The following is a 25,830-nucleotide window of genomic DNA, read 5'->3' on the forward strand; positions in this document are numbered from 1 at the left end:
TGATAGTATACATAGAGAATCTTAAAGATGCTACCAGAAAACTACTAGAGCTAATCAATGAATTTGGTAAAGTAGCAGGATACAAAATTAATGCACAGAAATCTCTTGCATTCCTATATAATAATGATGAAAAATCTGAAAGAGAAAATTAAGGAAACACTCCCATTTACCAGTGCGAGAAAAAGAATAAAATACCTAGGAATAAACCTACCTAAGGAGACAAAAGACGTGTATGCAGAAAACTATAAGACACTGATGAAAGAAATCAAAGATGATACAAACAGATGGATTGGATTGGATTGCCATGTTCTTGGATTGGAAGAATCAACATTGTGAAAATGACTATAGTACCCAAAGCAGTCTACAGATTCAATGCAATCCCTATCAAACTACCACTGGCATTTTTCACAGAACTATATCAAAACATTGCACAATTTGTATGGAAACACAAAAGACCCCGAATAGCCAAAGGAATCTTAAAAAGAAAAATGGAGCTGGAGGAATCAGGCTCCCTGACTTCAGACTATACTACAAAGCTACAGTAATCAAGACAGTATGGTACTGGCACAGAAACAGAAATATAGATCAATGGAACAGGATAGAAAGCCCAGAGATAAACCCATGCACATATGTCACCTTATTTTTGATAACAGAGGCAAGAATATACAATGGAGAAAAGACAGCATCTTCAGTAAGTGGTGCTGGGAAAACTGGACAGCTACTTGTAAAAGAATGAAATTAGAACACTCCCTAACACCATACACAAAAATAAACTCAAAATGGATTAAAGACCTAAACGTAAAGCCAGACAATACCAAATTCTTAGAGGAAAACAGAGGCAGAACACTCTATGACATAAATCACAGCAAGATCCTTTTTGACCCACCTCCTAGAGAAATGGAAATAAAACCAAAAATAAACAAATGGGACCTAATGAAACTTAAAAGCTTTTGCACAGCAAAGGAAACCATAAAGAAGACCAAAAGACAACCCTCAGAATGGGAGAAAATATTTGCAAATGAAGCAACTGACAAAGGATTAATCTCCAAAATTTACAAGCAGCTCATGCAGCTCAATATCAAAAAGAAACAAACAGCCCAATCCAAAAATGGGCAGACGTAAACAGACATTTCTCCAAACAATATATACAGATTGAGAACAAACACATGAAAGAATGCTCAACATCACTCATCATTACAGAAATGCAAATCAAAACTACAGTGAGGTATCACCTCACACCAGTCAGAAGGGCCATCATCAAAAAATCTACAAACAATAAATGCTGGAGAGGGTGTTGAGGAAAGGGAACCCTCTTGCACTGTTGGTGGGAATGCAAATTGATACAGCCACTATGGAGGCTCATTAATAAACGAAAAATAGAACTACCATACGACCCAGCAGTCCCACTACTGGGCATATACCCTGAGAAAACCATAATTCAAAAAGAGTCGTGGACCATAATGTTCACTGCAGTTCTATTTACAATAGCCAGGACATGGAAGCAACCTAGGTGTCCATCGGCAGATGAATGGATAAAGAAGACGTGGCACATATATACAATGGAATATTACTCAGCCGTAAAAAGAAACAAAACTGAGTTATTTGTAGTGAGGTGGATGGACCTAGAGTCTGTCATACAGAGTGAAATAAGTCAGAAAGAGAAAAACAAACAACGTGTGCTAACACATATATACGGAATCAAAAAAAAGAAAAAAAAAGGTTCTGAAGAACCTCGGGGTAGGACAGGAATAAAGACACAGACGTAGAGAATGAACTTGAGGACATGGGGAGGGGGAAAGGTAAGCTGGGATGAAGTGAGAGATTGGCACGGACTTACATATACTACCAAATGTAAAACAGATAGCTAGTGGGAAGCAGCTGCACTACACAGGGAGATCAGCTTGGTGCTTTGTGACCCCCTAGAGGGGTGGGATAGGGAGGGTGGGAGGGAGACGCAAGAGGGAGGAGATATGGGGATATATGTATATGTATAGCTGATTCACCATGTTATAAAGCAGAAACTAACACACCATTGTAAAGCAATTATGCTCCAATAAGGATGTTAAAAAAATAAACAAAAATGAATAAATAAAAAGCATAATTCATAAAAAGAAAAAAAAAGGTTTTGTTTATTTTTGAACTAGATCTAGCCCATCATCTAGACTACTCCTAGACAGGTGAAGCGCAATTCGCTGAGGCAAAATGATGCCCTAGTTTCACAGAAACATCTCGGGGGCATCAGTGCTCTTTTTTCTAACTTTCCTTCACAAACAACAGTCTGATTCTTAATCTGTGGTCTCTGTGGTCCAGCCCCCTGGTGGGAGAGCCCTGACAAACACCTGGTACCTGACAGGTGACCTCTCACTGCAAAGGAACAGAGTCATCCTGCATCATCGATTAGTAAGTGATTCCGTTTCTGGGAAACTCAGTACAGTTGGGGCGCTAAGAAAACAAAACTGGAGATTCTTAACCTGAAAGGATGGTGACCAGAGACTGAACTGGTGGTGCCATGACAATTAAACAGTTAATTCATCCATTCTAATATTTTATGGCGTGCTCACCCTGTGCCAGCCAGACATACAGACGAATTTCAGACTGAAAAGGCTGGCTCCTAGCACTTGAGTATTTTATGTAGAGCAGATCTATGTTGTTATTTATGACACCACGAGACCTGAGCCAGAAAACAACCCACTTTCAAGCAAGCAGACCAACTGTGTTGCCTTGAGCACCCAGACAAGGGGCTCTGGCTTTGTGTCAAGAGTAGCAGTGCCGGGAGCAGAACCTTTAAACTCTAGGAGGACAGGGACCACGCCTGGTTCAATGCCCAGAAACAGCAGGAGTTCCCCCAATATCTGTTGCCCGTATTGTTGTGGATTACCTCCACGGCTCCTGACAAAGTGGGGTGTGCAGGGCCCGAAAGTCAGATTTTTCTGACTCACATTGTCAGGATCAAATGCTCCATACCTGGACTGTCTGGTAATCGGAAGCATCGATTCCTTTCACAGTCACCTCTCGGAAGACTCTGGGCTCCAGTTCCTCTTTGGTCAGATCACAGTGATAAATGATACCTAGAAGGAAGTGGAAGTCTTAAGTTCAGTCCACAAACTCACTAGATACAAGGGGGGCAAAGATCACAAAGCACAGTCAGCAGTGCCGCGTAAGGTCACTGTAGCAAGAGAGCCCACAACGGTCAGGCGTGTGGAGTGCCTGACTTCTTCATCACCATGTCATCATCACCAGTTCACACTTCATCATCACCATCGTGTTCGGCCTTCCTTTTTACAACAGTTACCTGGGTATTCATTTTAGAAGATTCTAATGCATTCTGTGACCGTGAGAATAGTTAAACCTAACTGCAGAAACTTAACAGGTCTTCCCCACGCCAGGTCACTTAGGAGGACAGGTCAAAGAAGATGGGAAACTTCATGTAGGGCCGTTTTACCTGAGAAGTGATTAAGATGGAAAACTCAAATGACTTGCCCAAAGTCAACAGCCATTCAGGGGTCTCTTGATGGGAACTCTGGGGCGCCTGTTACCTGCTACCCACTCATCTGTGGACACACATGTGGATAGCAATCAAGGACCAAAGATAGCCTTTTAGGGTAGCCTTTTGGAGTTGCCTTTAAAATTCTGATTATCCCAGTAATTGTGCACAACACAGATTGATGAACACACACCACAACATTTTAGCTTATTTTAACCACTAATGAAAATTCCATTTCCTTAATTTAACGCTACTACACTCTAACATTCAAGAACTAAACCAAAGAAACAGTAACTAAGACGAATCGTTACTGTTTGAAAACAACAACATTGCCATAGTTTAGGAAACAGAATTAGTCATCTGGAGTGGCTGGTGTGGAAACAGCCCTCCCACAGAATACTTTAAACATATGCTGTCAAGTATATGAAAAATCAATTTAGAGATCCTGATACTTGCTGGAAAACCAGAAACTAAGCGGTACTCCCACAGGGCACATTCAAATTGATAGATCATGTGTTAAAATGGCAGCTTGCTTTCTTTTCAACTCCTCTGTGTACGTATGAACTTCACTAACAGCTGAGAAACAGCACTCTGCCCCCCACTGGCAAAGAGTAATACATTCAGATTCCTTAACAGCAGGACTGCTAATCCCTATGAATGTTATCTCACTTCTCATGCTTACAAATTATTTTAAGGTTTATAATAGGGAATATGATTAACACTGACAGTGGGGAGATGTGTAACATGACCGAAGTCCTGGCTTTCTTAGTTTAAGTTATAGTTGGATGTTTGTTGGAATATGACTTTATATACAAAATACTTCCAGACTACACTCTGGGCATACATTCTAAATTACCAGATACACTGAATACTGTACTTGCCCAGATAAATGTAATCTTGAGGGCAAACTGCTATCTTCACATGTATGTTAATTTTTGAAGAGCTTCTTCATTAGTACCTGCCCCACTCCATCCAAACACAAAAAGCATCTGAATCCTTGGAAAAAAAACTCCAGACCAAACAACGACGACAACAAGAGATTGCAGAACAAGCACGTGCCATTCGAGCATCGGACTCACCCCGGCATCACTGTTACCTGTACCACAGTGAACGACGAAGGACCCTGGAGCCAGGATTCCCAGCTCTGACCAGTTACTGGGGCAGTGACCCCAGTGAAAGACAGTGAGTGGGAAACACACTCTAAATGCCTGTTTATCTAGAATAGTTGAGACATCAAAGGCTCCAACAGCAGAATGAAATAAGTATAGGACACGGGCTGGCTACTGTTGGGAGAAAGGGTGCCGAGTGCCTGACTTTAACTCTTCTGTTTGGGGCAGAAGTGGCACCTTGGGGGAGGCTGGGTTAAACCTAAAGGTACTGGTACTTAATATATTTGATGGATACTTTCTATTTACAGATCCATCGGGGTCAGTCCAGGTTAGCCCACTGCATATTCACACTGTAACATGAATTCCTATAGTCTAATGATGCTTTGTGTCCTGTCTGAATTGGTTTGCTTAAGTACAAGGAGCGGGGAAGGGATTGGAGAAACCATCCTAGAGTCATGAATCAGAGAGGACTGGTCAGATGATCTCTGGGGAATAATTCCAAAGTTTAAGGGCAAAAGAGAACTGAATTATGGAACTCCCTTAAGACCACACGAGGTGTCTGCACTTGAGATGGGTCTCCTGATGAAACAGTGTTTTAACAAGGCTATTCTAGCAATAGGAAAGAGGCAGGGACGATCAGCTCGAATATTCCTGCTATATATAATCTGAATAAATGTAAGGAGGCGAAAGAAATGGGAGTTAGGAGGAAGGGGCAACCCTAGAGGTTGCTAAAGAATCATCAGAGGAATCTGGAAAATCGGATATGCAAAAAGAAGGCAAAAGAAATTTGTGAAGATGACCCATGTAGATACTGTTTCATCCGATTATAGGTTGGGTTTTAAGGTTATTAAAAGAAAAAAACCCCACAAACTAAAACAAGTCTCTCAAAAATTGTTTGCACTCCTTGGTTATTTACCCAATGGAGTCGAAAACATGTCCACACAAGAACCTGTACACAGATGTTTATAGCAGCTTTATTAATGATTGCCAAAAGTTGGAAGCAACCAAGATGTCCTTCAGTAGGTGAATGGGTAAATAAACTGTGGGACATCCAAGCAATGGAATATTACTCAGTGCTAAAAAGCAATAAGCCATCAAGCCATGGAACAACCTTAAACTCATATTACTAAGTGAAGGAGCCAACCTGAAAAGGCTACATAATCTATGAGTCCACTACATGACATTCTGGAAAAGGCAAAGCTATGGAGATAGTGAAAAGATCAGTGGTTGTTAGGGGCTTGGCGGGGGGAAGGGATGAAAAGGGCCGAGCACAGAGGCTTTTAAGGGCACTGAAAATACTCTGCATGGTATCATAATGATGGATACACGTGATCATACATTTCTCCAAACTTAGAATGTACAGCACCAAGAGTGACTCCTAAGGTAAGTCATGGACTTCAGGCAACTATGATGTGTGTCCATGCAGGCTCATCAGCTGTCACAGGGGATGCACCCTGTAGCAGGGATGCTGATGACGGCAAAGGTAGTGCATGTGTGGGGCAGAGAGTGCACAGGAAGTCTCTGTACCAGCCCTTCAGGTTTGCTGTGGACCTAAAACTGCTCTAAAAAAATAAAGTCTTGAAACATTTTTATGCCTTTCCCAAAGAGCCTGGGAAAGGTTCTTTGGTTTCTTCTCCCTGTCTCTCAGAGCCATGCAACTGGGACGCGTATACTGGATTATTACAACACACGCAAGTCTGGAGTGAGCCTTAGAAAACCCTCCAAGGTTCCATGAGTACAGAATCAGTCGGCTCGACCACTAAGTGGTTTGAGCCACAGGGAATAAGTGTATCGTGCTCCAAACTGCCCTGGCTGCCTCTTTTCTTCCAAGTGCGACTCAAGGTACAAATGGCTTGGCTCCAGACGTGTCTTCACTATGTACCTCCACGGGAAACAGTCAGCTGGTGTTCACCTGCCAGACGTACCACGTGTCCACAGCAGCTGGCATTGCAGGTATTTTTGGCCCCAGGGCTTTATTTATAATTCAGTGTCTCTGCTGTTTACTGCAGTAGTGGACAGCCAATCTTCAGAGATCAGCGCCAGACAGCCTTTGAGCGGACATGCATGTATGTGGGAGTGTATATGTACACACTGCCATTCCTGCTTTCAAGGAATCTAGTTTAATTGTCTGATGGCCATTTTTACATTTGGATAAGAAGGCCTGAGTCTGGAAGCCCCGTTCTCTGGTTTTAGATATCAAATTACATGAAGGAGAGAAAAGAAAAAGCAGGAGGCAAAATGAATAAGAAAAGACAAAGGAGAAGAACAAAGCACTGCAGCAGAAGATTAAAGCTTGCTCAGGAGCTGCCTGTCCATACAGCACGAACACACTTCTCTTCCCAAACTGCACAGCCACGGTCACGGATAGTATTTCACTGCTTGGTACAGAACTCATCATTTTATGCTGGGACAGTGAGCCCTTTCATCCCTGGGTAATGATGAACTTGTTCCTGAAATAAATGGCCACATGGGGTCACTGAAGGTGGTTTACAGGCCTTTGGGGACTCTGGCTTTTATGAAGAGCAGGTGAGTCAGCGCTGCTCTGTTCTCCTCATTGCCCTTTATCCACTATCACCGTTTAAAGGCTATGAGGTTTTCCAAAGTAAAATTTCTGGAACCAGTGTAAGTTGAGGAAATAAAGTGTGGATCCCACGTCAGTGGTTGAGAATGGCTCTCTGGAGGAAAGCTACTTCTCTTGGTTCCTGTCCACTGGCTGCCACTGTCCCCCAAGTCCCAGGGGAGGAGGGGTGAGGCTCGAGACACCCTGATGTGAGGTTCTTGACCTGTCAGTTCCAGACTCCTGGCCCTGGGCATGGTTTCCACATCTCTTTGAGATCCTCTGAAAGGCACATGGGCAAGTAAAGCTTGCTAGGTGTTCCAGATGTACCATCAGCCCTACGTACAGAGCATCATTCTTTTGGTTTTAATAACCCTGACGGCAACCTGTCACGACGATAAGATTCCTTAAAGACTGCCTGCTCTGTGACTCAGAGGCACGAAAAGAAAAAGTGGATCAGGCATCACTGTCATCTGCCAAACCCCAGGAGGAGGACAAGGCCACTTCTGCACCTGCTGGGCTCTCCCCTACGTCTGCTTTATCTGCTGAGGACCAAACTATTGCAACAAAACTGGGGAGGACAAAAAGGACGATGAAGGAGCTCAAAAAACAAACAAGGAAAGTGCAGACATCTTTTCAGCCAGATTGCTTTCAGGATAGGGTCTACCCAGTCAACTGTACACTGCCAACTGAGCCAGGCTCCTGGGATAAATCAGGGTATGCGTTATGGCTTCAGCTGTAACAGAAACACTGCAGCCAAGTGGAGAAACGGGAAAAAAACCAAAACAAGCAAAATGAGTGTGACCAACTTGAAAAAAACAACTTATACAGAAAGCTATGTTTAGTTTGGGGAAAATTAACTGATACCGTAAAATTGCAATTTACAAGCGTTTCCTTTTCTACTAGAACCAAGTAACAAATTCCGCCCCCCCATATGATGTAAGACTAAACTTTCACAATTATATTTTAATCCAGTTTAACAAGAGCAGAATTTCTTCTCAGTTTTAAAACTATTTATTAATGTCAGATGTGACTACAGATTTTTATATAACACTTTTAGTTATTTGCACTGTGTGTGTTTTGTAGACCAAAGGCTGACTCTAAGGTTATACTTGTTCATACTAATTTTTCACATCAGCCTAGAACAACAGATGGTCCTGTCCCTGGAAGAGAGAATCAGGATATACGATTAATGAGAGTGCGGTTTTAGGTGTTCGTGTTTCCCTTTGTTCTGAGCATCTGTTTTACTGTTTTATTCCCACTAAGTACTTTTGGCTGTAATACAGCATATGTGATTTTCAATAACACAGCATTGTAGTTCGATTTCTCAAAAGCAACCCACCTGGAGATAAAAAGGAAGTAAACTGATAGAAGATTTCGGTGTCCTTCTTCTGACCGCTGTACCCCACGACGCTGCCGACCTCAAGCGGGAAGGTCTTGAGGAGAGCACCGGTGGCTAGGTCGTGAAGCTGCAGACTGTTCTTCACGTTATGGAGGTAGCATAACACCAAAAAGTTGGACCTGACGCAAGCTACCCACTCTGAAAAGATAACAACAGATAAAGCATAATGTGGTTTTGAAAATTAGCCCAAAACCTACTCATTTCACCGAACAACAGTTCTTGAGTTCCACTCCGTGCTCTGCGGCAGTGAGACTTGCAAGTGATTTTATAAGTGGTGTTAATCATGCATCATGTTTTCAGCGTATCCCTTTAATAAATCACTGCCACTGTCATCTCCAGAGGTAACAAGATAGTCTCCACCTGGGGCCAGGAGCTTTTGATGATCTAGATAACGTGTGTAATACAAATAACCCTGCTTACCTATTTTGTGTCCAATATCATGCTACAGGAGGTATAAGAAGGAAAACAACAAAGCCCGAATCACGATCCACATCTGTCAGGATCGTTTATTCAACAAACTGTATTAAATGTAAATGTATGTGCCAGATACCCTACAGGGTGCTGGACGGACCAGCAAGAAGATGAGGTCATTTCTGTCCTTGAGACACAATCGCGTAAAAATACAAGTAGTAACTTGTAAACAAGGGTGAGTGAGTGGTTGGTTGGGACCCCAAATAAGAGAGCGCCCTTGAGCAAATGCTGAATTATGTCTGGAGGGCAGGGGTGTGAAGGCGGGGGGCCTGGTGGTGTCGGGAACAGGACAGCTCTCTGGGGGACGAGAAGGTGGGAAAACATGACTCAAGGAATGAAGGCCAGAGCTGGGGATGAGGAGAGAGAAAAGGAACATGAATGAACCAACAGCAGGAAGGAAGGGAGCGAGGGAAGGAGACTGGGAGAAAGAACGAGGTAGAGATCCATTTTCAAGAAGAAGAAAACCGGGCTTCCCTGGTGGCGCAGTGGTTGGGAGTCCGCCTGCAGATGCAGGGGACACGGGTTCGTGCCCCGATCGGGGAAGATCCCACTCCGCGGCTGGGCCCGTGAGCCATGGCCGCTGAGCCTGCACGTCCGAAGCCTGTGCTCCGCAACGGGAGAGGCCACAGCAGTGAGAGGCCCACACACTGCAAAAAAAAAAAAGAAGAAGAAGAAAACCCGCTGTTCCATTCGGGGGTGGGCAGGGGCAGTAGTGGTGGTTTGATGGGGGACTGGGTGAGCCAGGTAGGGGCGAGTTTAGGCCTTTCTGACTCAGCCGTTACTGAGGAGTCACTGTTGGAGAGAAGGGTGACACACATAAAGATGGCATCAGATGTATGCATCCGACGACTGACCAGAGAACAACAGAGGTGCACAGAGGGTGGAGGGGAGGCCCGAACACACAAGTGTAAGAAGCCGGGCAGAACACCATATCAAGCTGGGGATAAAGTCTGGAGGAGGGGGCAAAGAAACAAAAGGCATCTCCCAGGAAGACTCACCAGGACGTGGCAAGTGTGGGGACAGGAAAGTGAGGCAGAGACAGGAGGCCCCTCGGTGTCCAGGGCTGCAGCTTCAGTGATGGTACCGTCCGAGACGGAGCTGGGAGAGCGGAGGTGAGTGAGCAGAGGAGGAAAGGAGAAAGCAGGGGGGCAGGCACCAAGCACAATCCGTCGTGCTCTGGACGAGACGGGCCAGCGCTAAGGACAGGCCATCCAGAGGGAGAGACGCTTTAGTAAATGGAAGCAAGGACAGGGCTGCAGGGAACAGCTCTAGCGCGTGGAAAAGAAAAGCCTTTCTTGGGTCTCATGGTGGGATGCAGGGCAAGGGGCTCTTGACACTGCTTATTTTTAAACCCAAGAAACTAGCAGTTCACGCATATAACGTTATGAATGATCAACAAGACACAGGCCAGAGGGAGCTCCGAGGATTCCCAGGGGCCTCAGTCTCGTCGGGTGGTTTAGATTACTACCGCAAACCTTTCCTCAAGTCGGGATATAAGGAAGAACTCTTACACCTGAAAGTAATTTGCTCATCCAATACGACTTTTTAAGCGCTTCAATCAAGCAATATATTTCATGTGGCTTTAATGTTTTAAGGAAAGTAAGGGGAAAAAACTGAAGTAAATTATTTCTGTCCAAAAATAATCAATCTGTGTTAACTACGAGTACATCAGAATTCTAAAACAGACAAAGTGAATAAGAAAAGGACAAGGTGATTTGTAGACTGTCGTTAATAAAAGCTCTGACTTTACAGCTGTACTTTATGACTCATCTCTAGTTTTTATTCTCAATAGGGCATTCTGTGCTAATGACACACTGCAAATTCAACTGTGCTTCTCTTTGAATTGATGAGTTCTGTGAATATTCAAGGTTTCCCCTTTCCAGTCTAAAGAACTTATAACCTTTTAGAGGAAAGGCTATAAAAATATAACCTTGATTTGCATTTCATTAGTTCTGCAAGTGAGATAGGATGTCACCTTAAGGTACAGTTAAAACTGCTTTAGGGGGGCTTTAAAAGGCAGAAAATTCACACGCCTTGGGAAATATTTGTATCTCTGATGCTTCCCTACATGAGAATCGCTGTTCCAACCTGACTCGAACCTGAAAAACACCCAGGGCACTCACTCTTCAGGAAGACGTGTGCCACCAAGTCTCCCTTGGACCCACCAAGGCCTGAGGGCCCCTCCTGTGGCACTGAGGAAGCACTCACTAAATGCTGGCTCTTACCACCCTTAAGGGGGGACATTCTGTCTCAGTTTGGACAGAAGTCATTAGGTTACCAAAGTCGCATGAAGGTGTTCATGGAAAAGGCAGAAAACCTGTTCTAGGATTCGTGGGTCCCTCAACCAAATATATGAGGGTCAGAGACTGAATGGAAGGTTTTGAGGACACAGGTGAAGCGATTTCCTTGGAAAGAGCCCCTGTCATGCTGTAAGTCCCCCTCCCCGCTGGGGAAAACCCCAGCCTGAGAGAGACAGAGCACCGGTGCCTAATCCAAAGCTGAGAAGCGCGTACGGACGGTGGACCGTGGAGGAGCCCTGGGGCTGCAAATGGGGGTTGTGTAGGAAAGAGCATGGGTGGGGCTGCCTTGGGTCCTGCCTGAGGTGTTGCAGACCTCTTTACAGAAGCAGGCGGAGGGATGAGCCAGAAGCCCAGGGGTGAAGGGGATCCCAGGCAAACACCCGGAGCAGCGCTTCCTCCAGGGCCAAGGGAACTGCCCAAGCAGGGCCCGGCGGGAGCGCCCTCGGGAAGCGATCAGAGACTCAGCTGTAATTATCTGGCCGCCTTCCGCTCTACCCGCTAAGCAAGGCCAGGCTGAAGTAACTGCAGGCACAGAGCACACTGCCTTGAGCCAGTGCGGAAGACGCCCTTACTTTTCCAGGATGTGCACCTGGATCTGACTCCAATACCTGTGCCTTAATTCACTGAAAAACCCATGTCAGGACTGCTTTATGTGACAATGGGCCACTCTGCAGCTCTCAAAAGGAATTATTTTCCTAATTATACGCACCTTATACCTTCCCATTTGGGGATGGCCCTAGATTTTTATCCCCATTCAACCCATCAGCAGAAGTTCACCTCCACAAGCAAACTCTTCACTGGCTTGAACGTACTCGACTCTCCTTTTGTGTCAAAAAGTGTAACAAAATTAGAGTCTCATTTTAAATCCAGCTTTCAGGCAAGAAGTAACTTATAAAGCAGTATATTATTTTTGGAAAATCACTGAGAAAATCAGTAATGGGAACTTGAAGGAACTCTGAAACATGACAGATAAAGAATTGAGGCTCTCAAGAGGTTACTGTAGCGCAGTGCACACAGCATCAAGTGCAATGTATCTCAATTAACTCTGACAAAAGTCTCTTCTCTTTTCCGGTAAGAGGACTGTAAATCCACCCTAAGATCTACAATAGGTGTACTATGAACAGCCAAAGGTTATTCAGAAGCTAAAAGCTAAGGATTCTGAATCCAACTGATTTAAAAAAAACTAAACATTAGTGATTATCAGACAATAACTACACAAAGACAGCCGATATTTTTTTTTTAATAAAAGAAAAGCACTACCTTTGAAGGTCTGGATTCACACCTTCACAATTTTTTGAAGACCCCACACAGTATTGTACTAACTACAAAGATGTCACACAGTAAACACCTAGTTGCGCTATTGAGACATTTCACAATTAGAGGTTGAAGGTTCTTCACCTTGTAACCGGTCACCGGAGAAGGAGAGATGCACCAACTTCCTGACGTTCTTACCAGAAACAAAAGCACAACTTCCAAGCGGCACGTACTCTTACCTAAGACGTCTTTCTCGTGCTCAGGAACAAGCACCTTCCACCTGGACTCCTCGGGATCTGTGAAGTCAATGTTGATCAGGCGGTAGTTGGGAGAATGGCGATTTGTCTTGAACATGAACACTGTGCCCTCGTTGGTTACATAGTCATATTCCCCTTCGAAGTTGTCGATCAGTTTCACCCACTTCAGGATTCCTGGTGAGAGACCAAGCACCTCTGTCACCTCTCAGGGTTTGAAATGGTGTGGTTTGTATGTGGGGGGGGGGGATGGATCTTTTCTGTCTACAGAACACAAAGCAGACACAATATTTGGAAGACCTAAGGCATGAGAAAGAGCAAGAGCGAATGTGGGTGAATTTTAAGGTTTCCAAATAACGCAAAGGAAGTTTTTCCAGAAAAACCTGGCAATGAAGGAGAGTGGAGAATTCTCTCAGCCCATTACCCCACATAATCCGGCACATCCCCTTCTACCTGAGAGGGTCTCAAATCCGAGCACGTCTTTCTACCTCTACTGCCATCACTCCACCCCAAGTCTTTATTTCCCTCTGGTTATGAGCAGTGGCTCACAATTGGGGATGATCTCACCCCCACCAGCGGACTTCTGGAAATGTCTGCAGACCTTTTGGTTGTTACAACTTGGCAAGTGAGAGGAGGGCTACTACGAGCATCTAGTGGGAAGACGCCAGAGATGCTGCTTCAAGGCACAGGATACCCCTCTGACAAAGAGTCAGCTAGCCCCAGATGTCAGTACATGGCTGGGAAACCCTGGTGTGCAGCATCAGCTTCCCACCTGCTCTGCCCACTGCCACTCTTGTTCTTCTCGGTAGCAGCCACCACCATGTCTTAATATCCTAAACTGGTCCCTGTTGGTCCCCTTCCTAGAAATTTCCCCACTGCTCTTTGAATCAAATCCAAATTCCTTCTTTCGGTCTCCATGGTCCTGCATGTTACAGTCCTTGCCCACTTAGCTAACCTCAGATGTTCCAACTTTTGCCTCACTCCCTGTCCTCTGGCAACAGTGGCCTTTGTTAGGTTCCTTAAGACGTGCTTCACTTCAGGGCCTTGTCACAAGCTGTTTCCCTTGCCTACCCCACTCTCAAATGGCTAGGTACCTCTCACCTGCACCCAGATCATTTCTTCACAGCACTTCTCTCAAGATATATACACCTGAGCCTTGAACAACATGGGTTTGAATTGCGTGGGTTCCCTTATAGGGGGTTATTTTCAATAGTAAATACCGCAGTACTACCTGATCTGCAGTTGGTTGAATCCATGGATGCAGAGGGACCATGTATCCAGGGGGCCAACTGTAACCTCCAAGTGGTTCAAGGGTCAACTGTACCTAATTTGCTTGTTTATAATTTGTCTTTTTTATTCACTATTTAATACTCAGCACCCAGACAGAGTGGCACCTTCAAAGGTGCAAAATAAAATTGGTGTTGAATGCAAGGACGAACACTTTCCAGTCCTTCTGTTCTAAGAACTATTCTGGAGAAGGTCAACACTACAAAGAGATCTTAAATGTGTCCCCCATCATCATCATTTAAACGGCTCACTAAATGTCACTGTTAATATTAAAAAAAAAAAAATCCACTGGGAAGACATCTGGTTCATAACGAATCAGACATAAATGTTTAGAGGACATCTCAAAAATCTTACAAACGAAAAAGCTCTATGACTTCTAAACTGCTCAAAGGCAATGCCAGATCTCAGCTATTCTCCAATTAATCTCCTACCTTCGATTTCACAATGAAATTGCTACATTAATTTAGATCGTTCATTTATATTCCTGGCGAGTTTACATTCATTGTCTCATTCATCTCTATAACATAATATCTTTATATAATTTGTTGTTGAATTAAATTAATCAGGGAAAATATAATCCCATGGTAGAGAGTTTTTCAGTTAGATATAACTAAATTAAAACCCCAGCTCCAACGACAATTTAGCTGTGTGACCTTGAACAATCTCTTTATACCCTGCTGAGCCTCATTTTCTCAACTGTAGATGAGAAACAGCAAGTAAATGTGAAAATTATAAAGTGACTAATACCTACCCTACAACAAAAACCTCAACAAATATTATTTTAAAATAAACGGCTGGAATTAAAACTAATAATAAGATAGGCAGTTAAAAAAATCTACAGCTTTTCCACATGTTAGCAATACCAGTTGGAAAACATGGTGGGGACAGGGGACCTCATTTATATTAGCAGTAAAATTAATGAATACTTAAGAATGTGCTTAACAAGAAATGTGGACTCTATGAGAAAAGCTCTAAAATTTTTCTAAGGAATCTTAAAAAACAACAACAAACAAAACCTGGATAACTGGAAACACATACCATATCCCTAGATAGGAAGACTCAGTATTTCAAAGGTGCAAGTAATTCCAGAAGAAATCTACAAATTTAACACAATTCCAATTCCAAAATCCAAATGAGCTTTTTAGGGAATCTGACAACATCATTCTGAAGTTCATCTGGAAGAATAAGCACTTAAGGACAGTTGATATATTTTTGATGACAGAACAAGAAGGAACTTCTTGTGCTGTGATGCTCTGAACAAGCCCCCTCCCTCCTGAAGGAAATTATCACCCTTTTATGATAATCATTTTCTTATTTTTCTTTGTTCGTTTTCTGCCTTAACATGCAGCCACAAACACTATAGTCTAATTTTGCCTCATTTTTGAACTTCTAATAGAATAAAACCATACCACATTATTCTTTTGTGTCTGATTTCTTTCTGTTCTTGATATCTGACCTTACATTATGTTTGTGAGATTATTCATCCTCTGGTTATTGTTACTGACTTCTGGTTAAATCTTACTGTATACAAAGAGCATACTCTGTATGATTTCAATCTTTTAAAATCTGTTGAGAAAAGCTTTGTGGCCTAATTTTTTTTTTTCTTAAATGCTTTTAAAATGTTCCTGTATGTGACCAAAAAGAACATGTATTTTGCAGACCTTCCCTGTGATATGCTAAGAATGTCTACTAAGTAATTTGTTAATCTTTTGTTCAAATCTATATATTTACTGATTAAGAGGGCCATTTTTTCTATCAGTCAAAGAAAAGGTCTGTTAAAATGTTTCTCTATGATTGTAGATTTGTCCATTATTATTTGTATTTCTGTTAACTTTTACTCTCTGTATTTTGAAATCATGCTCTTAGATATATACAGTTAGAATTATTATATCTAAATAAAACTGAATTGAACCTTTTATGATTATAGAGTTTTACCTCTAGTAATGCATTTTGCTTTGAAGTCTACTTGGATATTAAGACAGCTACATCATTTTCATTTTTACATCTTTGGCCAGTTGTCTTCTGCAGACTGGATGGCCCCAATTTGCTCTTCTCTGTGTCTCTTAACCACTCATATGCTTTCCACCATAGAATGGGCTGCATTCTATGTAATTTCTTTTAATATTCATTTCACTAATTCTCTCTTCAGCTATGTCTAATCTCTTCTTTAATCTAATAACTTAATTTTTAATGTTAATCATTTTTCTATTTTTAGAAGTTCTACTTCATCCTCTTCCAAATAGGTTTGGTCATTATTGACAATATCTTGTTTCTTGCTTATGTTTCCAAGCTTCTCATTTATTTTTTTTAAAAAGCAGCATCACTATTTTAAAAAGTGTATTTACACACTTATTTTACATTAGAAATCTGATAATTCCACTCTGGTGTGACTCTGCTGGCTCTTCTTCTCATGCTGGTGAATTTCTTCATCTGATCTGTGATTTCTGATTGTGAACTGACTTCCCTTGGAACACTATCTGTGAGAATTCTTGAAGGCCTGGGTTGAAGAGACACTATTTCAGACAAGATTTGTATATGGCTTCTGTTTGCGTCTTGGGAGGCAACCAACCTGGGAGCACTTTAAATTCTTGGCATGAGGATTTTTGGACCTCATCGAGACAATCAATTCAACTTGCACCCACGTGAAGGTCAGCCCTTCTCATGTTTTAGGAGAATTCACATCCTGCCTCCAAGGTAGAGACAAACCTCCAAGGCAGGTTTCCTTACTATACCCTGCCTCTCCCCTCCTCCCTGGCTCCAACACTGGCAGGTTTATTTCTCAATAATCCTCACACCACCACCAAAGGGAAGCTCAGCCTCAAGGCCCAGCAGAAACATTCTGGGACAATCCAGCTTACATCCCAGGACTCCTGCTTTCATTTTGTCTTTGGTCTTTACGATTTCTCTTCCTTTGTGCCAACTAGCAATATACTTAGTAAGATGCTTTATTAACTTTTTACAACATTTCAGTTGTTTCAATTGGGAGATTATTCAGAGTGTATCATCTGCTACACTCCTACAAACAGAAATCCTTACAATTAATTTCCATAAACAATTAAGTTCTGCATCTGAGCCAAACATTTTCTTTTCCAGTGACAAACTGCTAACCTCAAAAGCAGGTGATCCATTCAAAGAAAACTGCATCTTAGTTTACATAAAACAATACTTTAAAAGGAAAAGAAACCCAAAGACTATTCCTTATAAGAATAAGCTAAAAAATTAGTTGGTAATGCAAAATTTGCAGATAGAGAGCTACATTTGTTTATAATAAGAATGATGAAACGCAATTTTCTGGACTGTGACATTTGTAGACACAGAGTCTTGGTTCAAGGAAATGTCAGATTCTTTAAGTGTTCCCCTGACAATAAAACATCTTCTGATGTGAAACCTTTATTCCTCAAAGTAACCATCTTATGGTTTCTGCCGAAAAGGTCTTTCAGCCATTGCAGTGGTATTTATTATGACCCTACCTCCCCCTGCCTGCAAAAAAGTCACTGAAACATGCACCAAAGGCAAAACACAGCAGAAATTTCCTTCAGTACCTCTGTATAGTCAGGTGAGCCTGAAGATGTGGTACACTTGTTTTAAATAACCCAGCTCCAAAGAGCACCAAAACAATAAAAAAGTTTGTGGCCATTACCTGCCACCAATTTCTGAAGCATTAACTTTAGTCATAAATACACACAAGTCATATATTCATGCAGACTTAGGAATGTGGCTGGATTTTTACAAATCCATTAAAATCTGAAAAGCTGTTCAAAGTACAGGCTCACAGGGCAGCATGTTTAAAATGAGGACTCATGAAATCCTTTGGCTCTCCGGAAACCCTTGCTCCTCAGGCTTTGGCCACAAGATAATTTAAGAGAAAAGGTATTCCAGTTGAACAATGGGGCTCATTCAGTTTTGCTATCCACACATTAAAATACTGTTGATTTAATGGGAAACAGGAAAGGTACTTAAAAAAAAGAGATGTGGCTAGACTCTCCAACCATCTCACTTTCTGCCCACTTTTTCAGAGGTCTTTTTGTCTGTAAGTGGTATTCTTCCCTCTGAAGCCAACAGAATTCGATTCCCAAACTTCTCCACATTCAAGTTAAGTTAAAATTACTTTTTCTTTGGCGGTACGCGGGCCTCTCACTGTTGTGGCCTCTCCCGCTGCGGAGCACAGGCTCCGGACGCGCAGGCTCAGCGGCCATGGCTCACGGACCTAGCCGCTCCACGGCATGTGGGATCTTCCGGGACCGGGGCACGAACCCGTGTTCCCTGCATCGGCAGGACTCTCAACCACTGCGCCACCAGGGAAGCCCTAAAATTACTTTTTATAAACCTGCTTCTTGGTGGGGGAATGATTTGTTTACTGAGTGAAGGTGAGCTTAAAATAAGTAATCTAAAGCTTTCCATAGAGCAAAGTCGTTACTTGTATTGCTTTCTTTGAAAATCAATGGTATTAACTACATCGCTTAGAAAACGTTTTGTAAGCTCTCTTGTGATAGGAGCTAAAAAGTGCGCTTACATTTGACAAAACAGAGGGTCTGGCCTCTAACAACAGTAATTGATGCAGAGCATGCACAGCTCATGCTCTAGGGCTGAGGAGAGCAGAAGTCTGCTGTCCTCTCTGGCCTGATGCCTTCATTCTGCCACAACGGCCACATGGTGATGGTTAGAGCACGGGCATGGAATTCAACTGACCTGGGTCTGAATCTTACAATGGCATCAGGAAAGCTAACTGGCCCCACCAGCCTCAGTTTCCTTGGGATAACAACATGTGCTCCTCAGAGGTTGTTAAGAAGACAGTGAAATATCTACACGCATAGCTCAGAACACACAGGAAATGCTAAATAAACAATACTTACTACCATCCCAAATAACCCCAGCATTCTTCAAGTGACAAAAATAAGCTGAACGTGGCTTCTGATCAGCACTGTTTGCTAACGGCGGACTAATAAAATCTAGCTTCCGTCTCTCAGGGCACATAGCCATTTTCCTAGAAAAAGCCTTTATAATCACTAACTTAAAAATTAGTAAAATTATTACTTTTATCACTAGTACTTCATATTTTACTTCAAAATTCATGTTTTGCTTCTTATTTTTATACTGTCTTTCGACGTTCCAATTCTTTTGGGTTGTTGGCATTCCCACTCTGAAACACAGACTTATTTTCTGATAATTCCCTGCCTTTCACAGAAGCCCTCCTCCCCTGTTGGTCTGACTTTTAACACCCCGATGACTTTGCTAAACTTTAGACAACTCATCTGTTTCAAGCTTCTGAAATGTTTATCTCCTCCTTTCCTCTCCATCTCCAAAAGATGTCCAGCCCCACCAGGCATGAACATGGGAGTCACAATTGTCCCAGCTACCTAGAAACAAGAGGTCATCTGCCTCGTAATGCCAGAGATGGCTGAGTGAACAATTTAAGTGTCTGATAAACCCTGAGCTTCCTTTTGTAGTTCTATGTTAGCATGTAAGGTAGATCGATTTCTCATGCAGGAGAAAGCCAGTTTTCTTTAAAGACATGAAAGCATTAAAATGAACACATGGTGAGTGCTGAAAATGATCAAACTTTCAGCAAAAAAGGAAAAAGCTGAGAGACAGGTTAGTGAAAGTCTGGGTGAAGTATAGGATAAACTGCTATTTCCTTACAAAAATCAGTATGTCAGCATCACCCATCTTTTCCCCCTAAACCCTTCATAAATGCTGTGACATGAGCAAAGACCATTTCAGGTCCATTTTAAGGATAGCTACACTGGAAAAGAAGGGTGTTAAATTACCAACAACAAGGATTTTAGACATTTATAGTTCTTTGCACATAACAATTACTTCCTACGGATTCTATTTAAAAACCTCTGATATAGTTGTACGTTAATTCAGAATAGGGCCAAATGGTCAGTGTCTCTTGCTGCTGACTATCCTATAAAATAGAGAATAAAGCATCTGACCTTCTACAGAAAAATGAAAGAACCCAAAAGAAAAGAGAATGAACAAGAGACAACAGAGGGACTTTCACGGTGGTCCAGTGGTTAAGAATCCACCTACCAATGCAGGGGAGGCAGGTTCAATCCCTGGTCAGGGAACTAAGATCCCACATGCTGCGGGGCAACTGAGCCTGCATGCCGCAACTACTGAGCCTGTGCGCCACAACTAGAGAGAAGCCCGTGTACTGAAACAAAAGATCCCGCATGCCGCAACAAAAATCCCATGTGCCTCAGCTAAGACCTGATGCAGCCAAATAAATAAATAAATATTAAAAAAAAAAAAAAAGACAACAGAGAGAAGTGAGTCTAGAGTTTCCAAACTCCAGAGAGGTCCTAACTCTGAGCCTGGGCATGTATGCTTGATGACAGCACAACTGATAAGACCTGATGCTGTGCACTGGCCGTCTCATGGCCTCCGTCCAGCCGACGGGGAGCACACACCCGGCAGGGATGGCTGTCATCACTGCCATCACCCAACACAGCGCCTGGCACAAAGTGGGCACCAATTAATGTCTGCTTCATGACTAAATATAACATTCACACAATCCTACATTTCAGACTGAACCTTACATACACTTCTTGATAATGTAAAAACAACAGAAGTAACCAAATTTAAAAGAAGTTAGTAGTGTCTTCCACTTTTTCAATAAGAATAGTTAGAAATTAATACACTAAGTTAAATATGTGTAAGTGTTGAAAACCATCTTTTATATTTTTAGGGTATAAATTAACTTTTCTTTTCATTTTTTTAAAAATGAAACTTTATTAGGTACATTGATTTGGAACTCAGAAACTTTTAAACTGTCGCTCTTCCTCAAAGTATTTATTTATTTATTTAATATATATATTTGTGGGCTGCACTGTGTAGCATGTGGGATCTCAGTTCCTTGACCCACGCCCCCTGCATTAGAAGTATGGAGTGTTAACCACTGGACCGCCAGGAAGTCCCTAAATTAAGTTTTCATTAAAAATTTTAGAAGCCCACATATTGGAGTGAAAACAGACAACGCTGAGGCCTGATATTTAACTATAATGTAAAAAATACGTGAAAATTTATTCTAAATTTAGTCTACATGAAGCAACTCTATGTATTCAAAATATTTATAAGAAATTTAGGAAACAAAGTGTGTATGTATGTGTATGTGTGTGTGTGTCTGTGTGTATATATGTGTGTATATATATATATCTCAAAAGAAATAGTAGTCTTGATTTAGAAAGGTACAGAAAATATAACTAAGAAAATCCAGACAAAATCATTTTCTTGCAAGGTTCAGGATGATTAATTTCAACTAATCTGCATGCGTGAATCACATTAAGAATCACAGGAGTCAAGACACAGCTGCCTTTTCCATTGCAGAACTAATAAAATGTCATGCCTCCCCGGTGTCCTAAGTGATACCTTGATACCTTTTTACTTTCAATTTTAAATAAGAGAAGCAGAAATCTTCTGCTCATATAATACACAGGACTGGAGAAACATGGTCTGTACTTTTTGATTGTTCTCAGGGTTAAATAAAGGACAAAAGTTTAATTTAAAACAGCGTGGAGGCCAGAAGGGTAAAGATTCAAAATACAAGTAAATTAACAGTTACAGATGGAGGATGGCTTCTGAAGCAGGGCCACCTGAGCACGGGATCCTCAAGGGGTGAGGGAAGTTGCTGGAGACAAGCTGGTGCCCACTTACTATGAGTCTGTGTTAAAGAAAAGTTACTCTGACGCTTGTAAAAAGGTAAAGAAGACTTTATTCAGGACTATTGTGATAGGTGTCAAGACCACTGCAATTAGGGACAGAGGTCAGGCTGAACTCAAATACAGAAAAGACAGCTGGAGATTATAGCCAATGTGCAGAATGAGGGGACTGGTGATCAAAATTTACTAAGAGAAGATATCAGGGTAGGGGGATTCTTGTTGAAGGCAGGTCAAGCATGTGGGGAATGGACAGGGGAACGAGGAATTTGATCAGATATCAGGGGTAAGGGACTGTCTTTAAACTGATTTAGCAGGATTCTCACAACAACTGGGCTATGTAGGCCAAGCAAGGAGGGTGGGGGGCAAGGAACTAAGGCTGAGACCTAACTGAGAAGAGGCTCAGAGGAGCCTGACTAAAGTCTGGTCAAGGAGAGAATCTTTGTTGTCATCAGGCACTGTTCTAGGTGCTGGGGACTCCAAGAAGCCAAGACAGACAAGATCCCTGATCTCATGCAGCTCAAAAATACTCACACGGTGTTTTTATATGGAGAGAAAAAGAAATCACAATAGGGGAAAGGGGAAGAAGGGCCAACTACAGAGGGAAAAGTATCAACCAAAAGCACGAGGAAGCATGGTAACTTCTAGGGCAGAAGTCCCTCTTCTCCCAGAGAAAGCTGATGGTGACTTGGAACACGTCTCTGGCAGCCAGCGCAAAAGAGGGTGCGATATTCTTTGGAGGGGGCCTGCTTAGCCGTTTTGAACACGTGGAAAATTATGCAGATTTCTAATGCCCAGATGATGGGCCTAGTGCCATTTCCATACAGTGGCGAGTAAAGTGAGTCAGGGGAGTTACCTGTTCAGACAGGTAAGGACAGGAGCAGCTACAGGAACTGCAGTTCCTGTGGAAAGGCTACGGCCCATTGTTTGCAAGAAATGTGTTCGTATTACTACTAAGTAAAAATACTGCAAATGTAAATGGCAGAAATGAGGTTCTCCGAAGAGAGGCAAAGGGTAACAGGAGAGAGATTAAGCTCACAGAGCAGCACGTAGTAAGAAGGTCAGTCCTTGAACAGAAAATCAAATTGACATGATGAATGTAAATCATAATCAGAGAGAACACTTTTAATTCTCAACATTCTAAGATTTTTTTTCCATTCTGTATTTGTGTAGTTTTGTTTTCCTTTTATCTTTTTCTATGATATTAAGTAGCCATTGGCCACTTTTTTGCGCTTCTCATTTTAAACTGCACACAGGCAGAAAGGTTTCCTGGGAGACAAAGATGATGGAAATGTTATAAAAGAGCTTAAGTGAAATTATTTAGTTCTCCAGACAGGCAATTTAGCGGTCTCCTAATAAATAAAAAATTAATGTACAGTAAGATACTGATAAATCTCCCTGACTTTAAGGTAAAAATGATTAAAATTATAACAGAAAGACCTGAGGTTATCAAAAGGGATATCAATTTCAGCAATATAACATTAACGATTTTGTAACACTGGATTTAGTTTTCAGTCACCAGCTATTCAGGTTTAACTCACCTACTATTTCAGTTAACTAGTGTCTTTAGCATTTAACTTGAATGTTAATTATTCTTCTCCTTAGTTTAAACAGGGAAACAAAAATGGGGGAGCAGTAAGGAAACAGCAAGAAAAAGATCCTAGGTGGCAGTCACAGTCACCAACTGGGCATATGCCCCCTGGAATTTTCAGTCATCAACCTGCAAAATTAAACACATCTCCCGTGAGAGGCACACCTCTTCATGTTTTCTTTGATGTAAGGCCTCTTTTCTGATTATGAATCGGGTTTTACAGAAAACAAGTCAAAATCAAGATCTGTGTTTGGAGCAACTTCGATACTGAAGATAAATTATTTTTAGGGCATCTTCAATCTATTTTAATCCACTACCTAAAACCATTGTGTAGTGATTCCAAATATTCCCCTTTCAGTCAAAAAACAAAAGGATAAAGAAGGCATACTTGAGAGCCCACCATATGCCAGGAACCCTGCTAGGCCCTTTTCTATGCATTTTCATTATTCCTCACAATTCCTCATGAAGTAGGTATCACTGCCTCATTTGTAGTTGTGGAAATATTAAGAGAAAAGGATAACTTTCCCAAGGTCACCAATTATTTAGAGGTAGAGCTGAGATTAAAATTCACATCTGATTTGAAAGTCTTAAGGTTACTGTCTCAATGTACTCAACTGTAATTAATAAGAACTATTTAAAAAATTTTAATGATTATGATATCCATCTGCTATGTCTCCCGTTATAAACCAAATATACTTAGTGTCTTCAACAGTTAAACTCACACACAGTACTTGTTTTTTTAATCAGTTATAATCATATTATTAACTCATAATGAAGCAGCAATCAATTAAAAAAACAAAAAGACCCAAGATCTCTCTAATCTTGACCTACACAATTGACTTTTGAACCCATGGATGGAAACTGATTTCCAGTTCATCTTCCTAGTACTGGTCAGTCATTGCAACTGTTGAGAGCTTTGAGAATCCCACGACCACCATTCAAAAGAACTCCTCTGAGGTTTATGTTACCCACGAGTTTAATACTAATAAAGCAATAATTTAAAAAAGATTACAGGCCCAGCGTTACACCCAGAATTTAGCAGCTATCACTGGGAACACTCTCCAAACTGATCCTAACCCATCTGTGTGCAACTCAACAGCTTAAATTCACCTACCTTACTCACTTAAATTCTGCTTTCTTGTCAACAGTATATCATGTATTTTTCTGAATGACACAATGAACTCCACATACTGGTCAGTTTAGTAACCTTCTTATAAAATGACATCAGGTTAGTATCATAAGACTTATTTGCTCTATTGTCTTCCATGTGGTTTTCCACGAGCTCACTGGGATGGTCTTTTTGTTACTTCAGCTTGTCTAGGCTGATGTCCTGAGTTAATCGATCAAACTTTAATCTAGGTGTTACCGCGAAGGTATTTTATGGATATGATTAAAGACCATAATCAGTTAACTTTAACTAAAGGAGATTATCCTAGATAATCTAGGTAGGCCTGAGCCTTCCAGCAGAGCTGAGGCTTCCATGAATAAGAAGGAATTCCACTTGTGGACGGCAGCCTGCCCTTCCTAATGGCCTGCCCTACTGGTTTCGGACTTACTTAGCCAGCCCCATAATCATGTAAGCCAATTCCTTGCAATAAATCTCTTAATATGTATATCCTACAGGTTCTGCTTCTCTGGTTAAACCTTGAAGATACTTTCACAAACCATCAATATTTCACAAACGTAAACCACCCAGAAATACCTTTAGTAAGAAAGATGTAGTTCCTATGCAACTCAGAGATACAGTCCCAAATAAATTTATAGATTTACACATAGCTCTAGTCAAACATAGCTGGATTTTGTTCAGATCATGGCAAAATAATCTTAAAGTTCCTCTGTAAGAATTTTTAAAGAAAGAGAGAAAAGGAGAACAATTTGGACAAGAAGAACTGCTAACGTTTACTGAGTGCTTACTCTGTGCTGGGCTCTTCATCTAAGCTACACAAAACCATCTAAGAAACAGAAAAGACAATGGTCACATAAGCTAAGGAAAGACCAAGTCAGGAAGGGAGGCCAGGACCTGGCTTATGTGGTAAATAATGCCTTCCAATTTGAATGCGTCATAGCCAGTGGGTTTCCTGATGTACTTGGGAGGAGCAGCGGATTCTGCGTCCTCTTATCCCACCATCTGGACTCCCTCCCGGCCACTAGGACTTCTTAGATGCTTCCCTGTTTTTCTCTCATGCACCTCTAGTGCACCTGTGCACCTCTGTACTGCCTTCCTTCTGGAATCCCAATCTCTGGGTATCACACCCTCTTCTCTAATTCCTCACGAGTGCTGAAAAAGTGGTGGGCGGGAGAGGTAGTGAAAAAAAAAAAAGGTAAGGACCAAGAGGTGAGGGAGAAAACAGAGGCGCCAGCACTTGCTAAGTCTCATTCAAAGTAATACCATCTATTATTAAAGTGGACGGAGCAATAGCAGTTCAGTATATGAATACGTGGATGAAACTGTTTAATTTCCTC

The 25,830-nt window shown here is 41.9% G+C and overlaps 1 protein-coding gene across 2 annotated transcripts in view; it reads right to left on the reverse strand.

The window, feature by feature from the left end:
* Positions 1-25,830, reverse strand: part of PREP (prolyl endopeptidase) — a 136,681-nt gene that overhangs the window by 57,292 nt on the left and 53,559 nt on the right. For both annotated transcript variants that reach the window (XM_029223820.1, XM_029223821.1), the window contains 3 exons: positions 12,817-13,008; positions 8,493-8,690; positions 2,965-3,068 (listed from right to left, as the gene is read on the reverse strand). In XM_029223820.1, the coding sequence (XP_029079653.1) occupies positions 2,965-3,068; positions 8,493-8,690; positions 12,817-13,008 (494 nt within the window). The remainder of the gene's footprint in view (positions 1-2,964; positions 3,069-8,492; positions 8,691-12,816; positions 13,009-25,830) is intronic.

Source organism: Monodon monoceros, unplaced genomic scaffold (genome assembly GCF_005190385.1).
Source record: "Monodon monoceros isolate NGI ecotype Baffin Bay Population unplaced genomic scaffold, NGI_Narwhal_1 Super_Scaffold_15, whole genome shotgun sequence".
Taxonomy (NCBI): domain Eukaryota; kingdom Metazoa; phylum Chordata; class Mammalia; order Artiodactyla; family Monodontidae; genus Monodon; species Monodon monoceros.